Genomic DNA, 12,550 nt, shown 5'->3' on the forward strand with positions numbered 1-12,550 from the left:
GAAGAGGAAAAGGGATGGGTGATATTGTTGTGATCATCTTTAGGAAACAAAGTCTGCCACAGGCCTTACCACCATTCTTTCCCTAATCTACATACCCCCATCATACTAAACTGCCTCTGGCTTTCTGCTTTATAAACATTGATGATGTCTTAATGCTTTGTCAAGCTCAGTAAAAAATATTAATGTTCCCACTATTGTTGAGATGACATTATAGGAGTAGACCAAGGAGCAAAATCATTACTTTGGTCTAGATTTTCTGTTCTGTCATTTGGTAAGGTTGTTGTGAGGTAAAACATGAAGGTACCTCTCACCACTGTCCATAATTAGAAAAATGTCCCTTTGGTATTGCTTATGGATTTTTAAAGTTATACTAGGCTTTGTTTAATAGACAGATATTAAGAATTGTAAGTATCAATCAGGGCCCAACAAAAAACAATTTAACTGAAATGAAGTTCTAGAACTTTATTTTAATCCTGCGCTCATACTGGAATTTCTCATGCTATCTCTTCCCATCACCCAACTGGAATAAAGGATTATGGCTCTTATATACAAAGCAATGAATAGTTATTTAGCAATAATTATGTAGTTACCACTTAGCCACTTGCTGTAAGGGAAACAAAAAAATAGAAAGGTGTGGCTGTTTCTGAAGAAACTTAGTTTCACTGTAGGGAGCTAGGACATTGACAGTGGAAAGTCAAAAAATAGCTTAGTGTATTAATACAAGTGATATCTGAGGTGTTTAGCTTAGTAAAATGATTAAATGATTAAGCAAATAATTCCTATAGAGATTCCGAAGATAGAGAAATCTGCCTGGAGGTAATCAGTAATGCAGTGTTCTTGAAAGAAGTAGAGCTTAAAGTGAGTCCTCTGGGGTGGTTAGGATTTAGGACCCTTCTTGTGCCTCCAGTGAGGACTGCCTGCTTTACATCACGTCTTAGGTGTTTGATAATGTGGAAAGGAGAAGACCTTCAGGAAATGGAAGAACGCTAATTCCGTGCTACATCTGGTTTGAAGTATACTACCCACCTTGGTGCTCATAGCTCTACAGGTTTAGTTGTCACTAACACTTGAGAACTTGCTTGTAGTACTCAGAGATCCTGGTATTCCCTAGTTAAGCTAATGCGTTTTATCAATAAGGCTATTAAGTGTTTGTTGAAGGTGTTTTATTTGATTAGACTTTGTCTTATCTGAGCATATAGTTATATAGTGAACTCTGGGATAGTTTAGAATAGGAGTTTTCTGTCTCTTCTGTGGGGTCTGCTCAGTGCCTCAGAGAGGAGGATAAGTGGTGCTGAGAAGGCTGGGCTCTGGTTGCCTCACTCCCACCTCCAGCCTCTGCACATACACATCTCAGCTGGGGTCCAGATATGATTTTGATTGGCAAAAAGATTTCATGGTTTAAAAGTTTACAAATGTTGCCCTAGAATTAAAATAACATATCTGGTTGTTGGGGGGCATTTGTGGCAAGCGAAACTTTCAGGTGCTGTGCTTTTTTGTGACATTTTTGATGCTGTAGACTAAATTTTAAAATTGTGGCTGAAATAATTTCATTACCTTTTGTGGGCAAAACTATGGGAAAAGGTTTTGATGGTATTTCTAGGCATTTGTTTTCTTGGCATATGTGCAGTTAATTTAACGATATTGAGATCTTTTATCCTCAAATAGGGATAGTAAAATTATATACAAGAGATGAATTGGTTTCCAATTAGAATGTTCTAGTAATTTTATGTGTGTATGTTCTTATTTCCCCTGCAGTTGAGGAAGATTGGGGGTGGGGGCTTTGGAGAAATTTACGATGCCTTGGACATGCTTACCAGGGAAAATGTTGCACTGAAGGTAGAATCAGCTCAACAACCAAAACAAGTTCTGAAAATGGAGGTTGCTGTACTGAAAAAACTACAAGGTAAGCTATTTTGTATGATACACCAAACAATTTATAATTTGCTGTTACCTTTCTAAACCTCAGTTACATTCTCAAACTATTAATGAATAATCAGGAATAAACAATGCTTAGCATTTTTCTCTTGGAAATTATATCACTAGCTAGTAGGAGTGGAGATACTGATTGCTTAGGCTAATTGGACTTTGGGAATTCCTTTTTATGGTGAACAAGGATGACAGAGTGAATTACCTAAAACATTCTGCTTTAGAAATGTTTTTGTAAGTCTGTTTTGGTAAAAATTTGCCTTTTTTTTTTTTTAAACCACTAAACATGAATACCTCTGAGTTGTTTCTACTCATGTCATTGGGTGTAAATATGCTTTAATCACTAAGGAAGCTGCCTTCAAATCATACTGCAGGATGGATTAAAAATAATACTATTTGTTGTGTGGATAACTTTTTCTTGCCCTGTCGTCATTTTTGAGATCTGTTTTCTACTTGGGTTCCTATTTCTTACTACAAGGATAAATAAGTTTTTTTCTGACTTTAACCCAGTCATGTAATACCCTGAATTTATTGCTAGTTTATATTCATCTTTGTATCTTCAGCTTAATGATGTAATCTGATATTACTCATATTTAAATGTTTTGTCTGAATCAATTAAATGGGGTTATTAGCACATTAAATAATCTTGTTAAGCTCTAGACGGTTTGATATTGTTATGGGACATTCATTAGTATCTAAAGGAATTTAGTGGTAACATATAGAGCAAAGGAAGTTGCTAGAATTAGTAGAAATAACTGTAGTTGGTAGAAATAGCAAGCACAAAATGCTGGGTAGCCTAGGACCTTCAAATTCATGGTTGTGTAGTCTCTAGGGTGAATGTGCTCTCTTTGTGAATTCTTGATGTTTGGAATTCTAGTAAACTAGTTTGTGTTAAGTTAATGAAGTATGTGTGTATTATGTATTCTGGCAATGTCTGTTTTTTTAATCATTGCCCTTTGCCTAAGCTTTCTGATTATCCAGGTTTCTCTAACAATTGGCTCGTTTGATTAGAGCCTGATGCTAATAAAATTATAGATCTGTTTAATAGTTATTTTTTAGTCCAAAATTAGCTTTCCCAAAACATGAGAAATTAGGAAAGCGGTGGATAAATCAATACCTATTAGAAGAAACATAACTGGAGAAGGAAGAGTAGGGGAAAAGATGGTGCTCTCTTTTTTTTTTTTCACCTTTTCTCCGTACTCCCTGATTCTTTGGAGCTGTTCTCAGCTCAGTGACATAGAGGCCACACAAATAGGTGCGGCTGGAGCTACCAATTCCTGGGTTGCTCAGATCTTAGCAGATCTCTTTGACTCTCGGACAAGCTCATAAAGGATATGTCAGCATCAGTGTGGCCTGCACAGTGCCATTTCACCTTTCTCCTACTTGGCCCTGGGAAGATGTTTCCAGGTGAGGCAGGATATAGCTCTATAGGTCTTTCAGTAGGTTTCTTGCCTATTTTGACCGCAATTTACCCAGGATTCTATGGGATAAAGCCTGAAGATAACTTCAGTAGCTTTTTAAAAAAAATTTAATGTTTATTTATTATTATTTTTTAAAATATAATTTATTGTCAAGTTAGCTAACATACAGTGTATACAGTGTGGTCTTGGCTTCAGAAGTAGATTGCCATGCTTCATCGCTTACGTGCAGCACCAGTTCTTGTCCCAACAAGTGCCGTCCTCAATGCCCATCACCCATTTTCTCCTCCCCCCCCATCAACCCTCAGTTTGTTCTCTGTATTTAATAATCTCCTATGGTTTGCCTACCTCTCTGTTTACCACATTATGGAAACAGCCCAAATGTCCATCAACTGATGAATGGATAAAGAAGGTGTGGTTTATATATACAATGGAATAGTATTTGGCAATGAGAAAGAATGAAATCTTGACATTTGCAACAACGTTGATGGAACTGGAGGGTAGAATGCTAAGTGAAATAAGTCAGTCAGAGAAGGACATGTATGTTTTCACTCATATGTGGAATTTGAGAAACTTAGAAGACATGGGGGAAGGGAAGGGAAGGGGAAGAAAATAATGTTTGTTTATTTTTGGGAGAGACAGGATGTGAGCAGGGGAGGGGCAGAGAGAGAGAGGGAGACACGGAATCTGAAGCAGGCCCCGGGCTCTGAGCTGTCAGCACAGAGCCCAACGCGGGGCTCAAACTCACAAACTGTGACATTGTGACCTGAACCGAAGTTGGACACTTAACCGACTGAGCCACCCAGGTGCCCAACTTTAATGCTAAACCCTTAGATGCTGAGGCTCTCCTTCTCTTTCTGGCTATTTTATCTTTCATACTATTAACTGACATGTTTTTCCTACCCGCTTATAACCACATCCTAGTTCTCAGAATCCTTCACTTTCCAAAAATAAATGGGTTTTTATCTTCTGGTCTGTATTTCTTCTTTTGTTTTTAAGTTTTCATTTCTATGGTCTTTATTTCAATGAGGCAGCTCTTGACTCTTCTTGGCTTTCTCACTTATGCCTTCTGCGTATTTAATGCTTCACAACTTCTTTTTGTTGAAAGTGCTTTAGAATTTGGGCCTTTTTGAGAACATTTTTATGGGGCTGACTTGCTTGCCTTCCTTTTGATATAATGACTTCTTACTCACTGACCCCAATAAAAAGGCTAAGTGTATAAGGGGAAGATATACAACCAGAGGCTAACCCTTTAAAGGATTGGTTGGTTTTAGATTTTTTTTTAATGTTTATTTTTGAGAGAAAGCAAGAGACAGAGTGTGAGTGGGGGAGGGGCAGAGAGGGAGGGAGACACGGAATCCAAAGCAGGCTCCAGGCTTTGAGCTGTCAGTGCAAAGCCTGATGCGGGGCTCAAACTCACAAACTATGAGATCATTAACTGAGCCAGAGTCGAATGCTTAACCCACTGTGCCACCAGATGCCCCAGGATTGGTTGATTTTTAACTGATGTTCAATTTTTGATAGGTAGTATGAGGATTTGTTTCTTTATAAGATAAAAAGATATTTTAAGGTGAATTTAGCCAGAGCCCTAAGTTTTATTCCTTGTAATAAATCAATCCCCCTTTTCAAAATTCTCACAGTTTTTTTTTTTTCCTGGATTCCTTCAGTTCTCAATTTTCTCTCAGTCTAACCCTGTATTTCCTTAGCTCACGCAGAACTCTCATTACTAGTATGATCCTTTCTCACCGGCCCTGAAGTGTGAAGGCCTTAGCGTTTTACCCCATCTTTTCTTCTAAATCACCTCCCTATGCTACTGTCTCAGATTACTCTATTTTCACAGCTTTCTGAACCAATTCTGGATGTATCCTACAATTCTCTATTGAGTCAAGTTTGACTCCTGAATTGTACTTGGTTTTTAAAAATGTGTTTGAGCGGCGGTGGCTCAGTTGGTTAGGTGTCCAACTTTTGATTTCGGCTCATGTCATGATCTTGTGGTTCATGAGTTCCAGCCCTGCGTTGGGTTCTGTACTGACAGCACAGAGCCTGCTTGGGATTCTTTCTTTCCCTTTGTCTCTGCCCCCTCCCTGCTTGTGTGCTCGCTCTCTATCTCTCTCTCTCTCTCGCAAAATAAATAAACTTAAATAAATAAATAAAAATATGTTTGAATGCGTTAGTTGCTACTAGACTAAACCATGTCTGTAGGCAGTCCTTCTAGTACTAGATAGTACGTCTACACTTAGTTATTATTTTGTAAAGTATCCTAGTAAATAGAACCATGCAACTTAATAAGCTTTTCTTTTTAGTAATATATATCTGTGTATAATTTATTTGTGTTTCTTCCTTGTCTCCATTTGGACTTTACTGTCTTCGAACCTTTTTCAATTCAATTGCTTTGAAACTTAGAGCTAAGGGGATAATTGCCTTCCTCGTCTGTTAGATTCCTTTTCCTTTCTTTTCTCCCATCTTCAGTACATGTTTGTAGCAATATCCTAGCTATCTTCACTTCTCCATTTTAATGGCCCTCTTGAGTTGTATTTCACTATACCATTTTTTTTGTTTTTGGTCTTTTTAGTAAGTATAGTTTTATTTGCACTGCTGGTGTAAGAAGAAAAAACCTTCTGTCTCATGACTTCAAATTGATCACCAGTAATTCTGTAGCACCTCAGAAACCTATCATCAACGCTTTTTATAAAGATTCCTATTCCATTTATAAAATTTTGATACATAGCTATAATCCTGCAGCAAGACAGGCAAATCTTAACTTTGCTATTTTCCCTAATTTTTATTATGAAAAAATTTAAATATACACAAAGATGGAAATAATTATATAAAGAACATTCTTTGTACCCAGTACTCAACTTTGATGTATCAGCACTTGGCCAGTCCTGTTGCAGCTATATCCTACTACTTCAACACTCTTTGCCACCTTGCTGGAGTAATATTTAAGAAATATTTAAGAAATGCTAGGTTGCTTCTGCATCCTGGTGCTGCTTCTGGGATATGTTTGTTATAATTGGTGAGCCAGTATTGATACATTATTATAACTAAGATCTATAATTTGTGGTAAGGTGCTCCTTTTTTAAAATAACATAAACAGTAGTTTTAAACACCTATCAAATACAAGTTATTCCTCAATACCATCTAAAATCTATGCAGTGTTTAATTTCTCCCATTGTATCAAAAATATCCTATTGTTCTGTCTTTGAGGCCTATCGATACCTTGTCAGCACTGATGGGGAGGGAAGGAACTGGTGAGTGAGCAGGACTGAGAGGCATGCTTTGACTCTTGACTATAGCATTGACCAGTGGGAAGTGGCAGAAGTATCATATATAGAAAAACATAAGTTGTAGTTGACCAAAAAAGTGACACCTGAGGAATCAGGACCAATTCCACCATCCACTGCTGTGTGAACCTAACCAGTCCAAGCAGGCTCCGTGATATCAGCCCAGACCCCGACGCAGGGCCTGAACTCATGAACCATCAGACCATGACCAGAGCCCAAATCAAGAGTCAGATGCTTAACTAGATGCTTAACTGACTGAGCCACCCAGGTGCCCCTGCATTTATTTGTTGGAGAAATGAAGTTCTTAGTTCTATTCTATAGAATAGTCCAAATTCTGGATTTGTCTAATCACATACTTGGGGTGCCTTTTAACATGTTTCTCTAGCCTCTGTGTTTCCTATGAACTGGTAGTAGATATATAGAGCTTCAGTGAGATTCATGTTGTGATTACTGTTGTTTTTGGCAAGAGTACATTGTCTGGATATAGGGGTTACAAATAGTGATTTTTCTGATTCTTTTATTTCTACCAAATTTCTGAAGTGGAATTATTCTATCGAGTTAGAACTTTATTTCATCAGCTCTGTGTTTCCCCCGAAACATAGTTGCTATAAGAAGGGCAGGGTAAAGACTTGATTTTTGATCCTTCTTATTTTCCAATTCTCAGAATAATGAGCTTTGTGCCATATATGACCAGTGAATTTTTTTGTTTTTGTTTTTGTTTCCAGAATCACCATGAACTCAAGGATTTTTATGTATTTTATTTCAACTCATTGCAGTCATTGTTATTTTGATGCTCAAATTTTCATGTCTTTGGCTAGTGGAAGCCCTTTCAAGTTGGTTGCTGTGTCTTTCTAACTCCAGTGTTCTTTGATGTCATCTTTCCTTTCTGGCACAGGCCATATTTCAGGCTTTCCTTGAACTTTCCCCCGTGCTATTGTTGGAATCTGGAACTCTGTTTCTCCAGGAAGCCCTATTTCCTTTTATTGGGAAATAATTGAGATTACAATATGGCACTAGGGCACTAGTTGCTATTGGGCCAACACATTTTTCTCAACAGGTTTTAATAACCACTAGATTCTCTCTGGTTTATTCTTAATGTGTACTTTTTTTTTTTTTTTAATTTTTTTTTTTCAACGTTTTTTATTTATTTTTGGGACAGAGAGAGACAGAGCATGAACAGGGGAGGTGCAGAGAGAGGGAGACACAGAATCGGAAACAGGCTCCAGGCTCCGAGTCATCAGCCCAGAGCCTGACGCGGGGCTCAAACTCACGGACCGCGAGATCGTGACCTGGCTGAAGTCGGACGCTTAACCGACTGCGCCACCCAGGCGCCCCTTAATGTGTACTTTTTAATGTGTTTGAATTATTTATTTTTTTTAAGTTTATTTATTTTGAGAGAGATAGTATGTGCACACACAGAGGAAGAGCAGAGAGAGAACTAGAGAGAGACTCCCAAACAGGCAACATACTCATTGTGGAGCCCGATGCCAGGGCTCCATCCCAGGACCATGAGATCATGACCTAAGCCGAAGTCAAGAGTTGGCTGCTAAACTGACTGAGCCACCTGGGAGCCCCTGAATTGTTTAATTTTTTTATACAAAAAATTTTTTTTTACAAATGAAAAATTCTGTTTAATTATATTTAAGTATTTCTCAATGTGTCCAAAATTTTTTTACAAGTTTTCCTTGTATTTATAACAAATCTGAATAGAAAATTTTAATAAAATGTAGGTCTAATTTAAGAAAACTTTAAATGAACCATTCATGTTTAAACTCTAATATCAGTTATTTCTTGGCAGTTAGTAATTTTCTGTCAAATAATTATTCCAGGTTCATATTTAACCTTTAGTGTTATGCTCTTATCCCGAGACTGCATAAGAATATGCAAATTTAATGAAGAGAATGGTTTTTTTAGACACAGTGAAAATCTTCCAGTTTAGAAGTTCTCACCTTGGATAAATAGGCACTTTTAGCCTCTAGGAGTATTTAATAAGGTGATTCTTAAATTTGCTCTGTATCCAAAGCATCTGAAGATCTTGTCAAAAGGAAAAGGAGTTCCCACTCAGAGACTTAACAGATTCAGAGTCTGTGAGCTGCCTTCTTCAGCTTTCTTGGTCATTCTAATGCACACACAAGTTTGAGAGCAAATCCTTTAGAAGGTTCTTGAATCAAGAGACTTTACAGTTTCTTCCTTGTCAGTCCTCTTTTTTTAATTTAATTTAATTTTTTTATTTTTTAAAATTTACATCCAAATTAGTTAGCATATAGTGCAACAGGAGTAGATTCCTTAGTGCCCCTTACCCATTTAGCCCATCCCCCCCCACACTCCTCCAGTAACCCTCAGTTTGTTCTCAATAAATATGAGTCTCTTCTGTTTTGTCCCCCTCCCTGTTTTTATATTATTTTTGTTTCCCTTCCCTTATGTTCATCTGTTTTGTCTCTTAAAAGTCCTCATGTGAGTGAAGTCATATGATTTTTGTCTTTGTCTTAGCATAATACCCTCCAGTTCCATTCACGTAGTTGAAAATGGCAAGATTTCATTCTTTTTGATTGCCGAGTAATACTCCATTGTGTGTGTGTGTGTGTGTGTGTGTGTGTGTGTGTGTGTGTGTGTATGTATATATATGCATATATATGCACACCACATCTTCTTATCCATTCATCCATTGATGGACATTTGGGCTCTTTCCATACTTTGGCTATTGTTCATAGTGCTGCTATAAACATGGGGTGCATCTGAATTGTTTATTTTTTTTTTATAAAAAAAAATTTTTTTTAATCTTAATTTAGTTTTGAGAGAGAGTGCGAGACACAGAATCTGAAGTAGGCTCCAGGCTCTGAGCTGTCAGCACAGAGCCTGATGCAGGGCTCAAACTCATGGACAGTGAGATCATGACCTGAGCTGAAGTCGGATGCTTAACTGACTGAGCCACCCAGGTGCTCCTGAATTGTTTATTTTCAAAAATACATTGTGTTGGGGGCTCAGTCAGTTAAGCATCTGACTTTGGCTTAGGTCATTATCTCTCGGTTTGTGGGTTCGAGCCCCATATCGGGTTCTGTGCTGATAGCTCAGAGCCTGGAGCCTTCTGTCTCTCTCTCTCTCTCTCTCTCTCTCTCTCTCTCTCTCTCTCTCTGTGTCCCTCCCCTCCATTCGTGTGCGTGCGTGCTCTCTCTCTCTCTCTCTCTCAAAAATAAATAAATAAAACATTAAAAAAAATAGGGTCATCTGGGTGGCTCAGTTGGTTAAGCGTCTGACTTAGGCTCAGGTCATGATCTCATGGTTTGTGCTGACAGCGTAGAGCCTGGAGCCTGCTTCGGATTCTGTGTCTCTCTTTCTCTCTGCCTCTCCCCCACTTGAGCTCTGTCTGCCTGTCTGTCTCTCTCTCAAAAATGAATAAAAAATAAAATAAAAATACATTTGTGTTCCCTTTTAAATTGCAAGCTTTTTAAAGAATTATATATACTTAAACTTGACATATATATTATGTTCAGGAGCAAAATGGTAGCACAAATTAGCTTTGTATTTGGTGATAGCATACATTTGTAAATGGCGATATGAGAGAGTAAGAAAAATAACTTCTATTTCTGGTAATTTTCTTTATAAACTTTTTTTTTTTTTTTTGGTAAGTAAAAAAAAAAAAAAAAGTTTAGATGATCACAGCTTAGATTCTCCAAACCATGTTGTATAGAGATTTAACTCTTTATTGTTATAAAAAACAGTCACTTGGATCTTCCAGAAAATCATTTCTATTTGGTTTAGAAGTTTTTTATTTTTGGATATAGGTGGTTCTACTGTTTTGGGAATTCAAGAGTATTATAAAATTACTGTGTTTTATACTTAGTATATCTTTTCATCAAAGAAGCTTTCTTGGATCTTTAAAAGTTTAGATTTTGTTTATTTGCTTCTAATTACTATATAATGATATACCTAAGCATAAAATAGTTTTTCTTTAAAAGTATCCTACAGATCAGATTTCTCACTAATTCTTATGTGAAAGTGCCTTCCATAATGTGTTCAATCTAATGAAGTTTATGGTGTTTAAAAATCACTGCTTAAATCAATGAGTGACTTAGAAAGTTGTCTAGCTTTCCTGCCCCATTTTAACTCTGCTTCATTCTGTGAATGAAATAAAGCATCATCTTATCTCTTGTACTCTTTCATTATGCACCAACTTGAGTAAAACTGAAGTTTTTCTCTTTATCTTAGATGAGAAGATAATTTATAAGCTAAGTTTTTTCTCCTCTAGATTCTCTAAAAGCAAGTATAGAAAGATCCTATTAATATCAAAAAATAATAGGGGGTGCCTGGCTAGTTCATTTGGTTATAGCACATGACTCTTGATCTCAAGGTTGTGAGTTCAAGTCCCACATTGGGCATGGAGGCTACTTAAAAAAATAGACTAAATGCCATTGTTTGATAATCAAGTAATTTTGTTATTTTTATTTTTATTATTCTCAGTTGAAATAGCTGGGAATTAATTTTTCTTGCCCCACATAAATGTAGAGGAAAACTACTTTGGTATAGCCCTTAAAAAGGAATTGATTTTGTTTTGACTTCTGGGGAAATTTTTTCACTCTGTTATATTGGTCTTGCATTTTATTTTTGCCTTGGAGACTGCAGAGCACAAGCTGAGAGTTGGGAAGAAGGATTGCTAGTACGGAAGAGCAGCAGTACCTCTTCTGCCCTCCTGCTTGAAGTCTCTAGCTTCTGCTGCAAAGTATGACTCCTCCCTTTCCCCAGTTGTAAGAATGAGAGACAACGTCTTTTTTGGATTAGACTACTGGTCTGTCCAGTATAGAAGACTGTCTGTGAAAGTTACTCCAAAGTGCTTGCCCTCATCAAGGTGCATCTGTACCATCAAAGGGTGTTAGAAGATCTCTGATAACTCCTTTTGTGGGAGAACAGAGTAATTGAACTCTGGGACTAAAAGGTTAGAGATAAACTCTCACCCTTTATTATATCATCTACCCATTTATTAACCTGTCATCTGCTCTTTTGTTTATTTCATCTGGTACTTCTTTTCCCTAAAGTAATTTTTGCTTGCCCTGGTTAAGGTTCATTTGTTCCATCAAAGATGCATTAGGAGATCTCTGAGAACTTTATCTGTTCAGTGCATATATTTTAATATTCTCTACTTGGAAGATTTAACATTATCTGCCAGCTTGGGGATTTGTCTATTCATTACTCTGGACATATAGAAATAGAATAGTTCTAGGTTATTTTAAGGAGCAGAGTTCCATTTTCTTGAAAGGGAATATAATGTATATATGTTTGTCTTTGTATATACATATGCACATATAGTTATATGTTCCTTATAAGCACAATGAAAGTCTGGAATCACACAGAGCTCAAGAAGCCATTGGAAATGGTTATGTTTGGGTATTGGCATTAGGAGGGACCGGGAAAGGAGAGGATCTTTTACTGTAAAGCTTTTTATATCCCTCAGTGCTTAAGAAATTGAAAAGAAATTATGCAGATCTTTCTTTTATAGTAAAAATGTAGTATAATGATAATAAATATCTTCGGAATCCATTCTTGCTCTTTATCTTCTGTTTACATTTCTGAATGATTGAAAATACATGGTGAATTAGTGAAGTGTAGTGTGATATAATAAAAAAAACTGTTTTGTGTTAGGAACTTGCTTTATAAACGGTTAGTAATACTTTATTTGTGGAGAGATCTGTAGAGTGTTTGAGAGCTGACTATATGCTAGGAGTTGGGGTACTGAATGCTAGGCTCATTCATACTTACCTTGTTTTACTATCTTCTGTCTAGTTCGTGTGTAAGACCTCGCTCTTTTTTTTTTTTTTTTTACAATCCTTTTTAAGGGTGTAAGTATTCACAGTACAAGATTTAAAAATCAAACAGAAGAATAAAGTAAAAAGTAAGTTTGCTTTCTCTTAGCCCCTCACTCTCCTCCAA

The 12,550-nt window shown here is 36.9% G+C and overlaps 1 protein-coding gene across 5 annotated transcripts in view; it reads left to right on the plus strand.

The window, feature by feature from the left end:
* TTBK2 (tau tubulin kinase 2) overlaps positions 1-12,550 on the plus strand; it is a 167,941-nt gene that overhangs the window by 37,904 nt on the left and 117,487 nt on the right. For 2 of the 5 annotated variants that reach the window (XM_058738036.1, XM_058738035.1), the window contains exon 3: positions 1,756-1,903. In XM_058738036.1, the coding sequence (XP_058594019.1) occupies positions 1,756-1,903 (148 nt within the window). Of the gene's footprint in view, positions 1-1,755; positions 1,904-12,491; positions 12,513-12,550 lie in introns of those variants that run through there. The other 3 variants (XM_058738037.1, XM_058738040.1, XM_058738039.1) reach the window with 3 other exon arrangements.

The sequence above is a fragment of the Neofelis nebulosa genome, chromosome 7 (genome assembly GCF_028018385.1).
Source record: "Neofelis nebulosa isolate mNeoNeb1 chromosome 7, mNeoNeb1.pri, whole genome shotgun sequence".
NCBI classification, from domain to species: domain Eukaryota; kingdom Metazoa; phylum Chordata; class Mammalia; order Carnivora; family Felidae; genus Neofelis; species Neofelis nebulosa.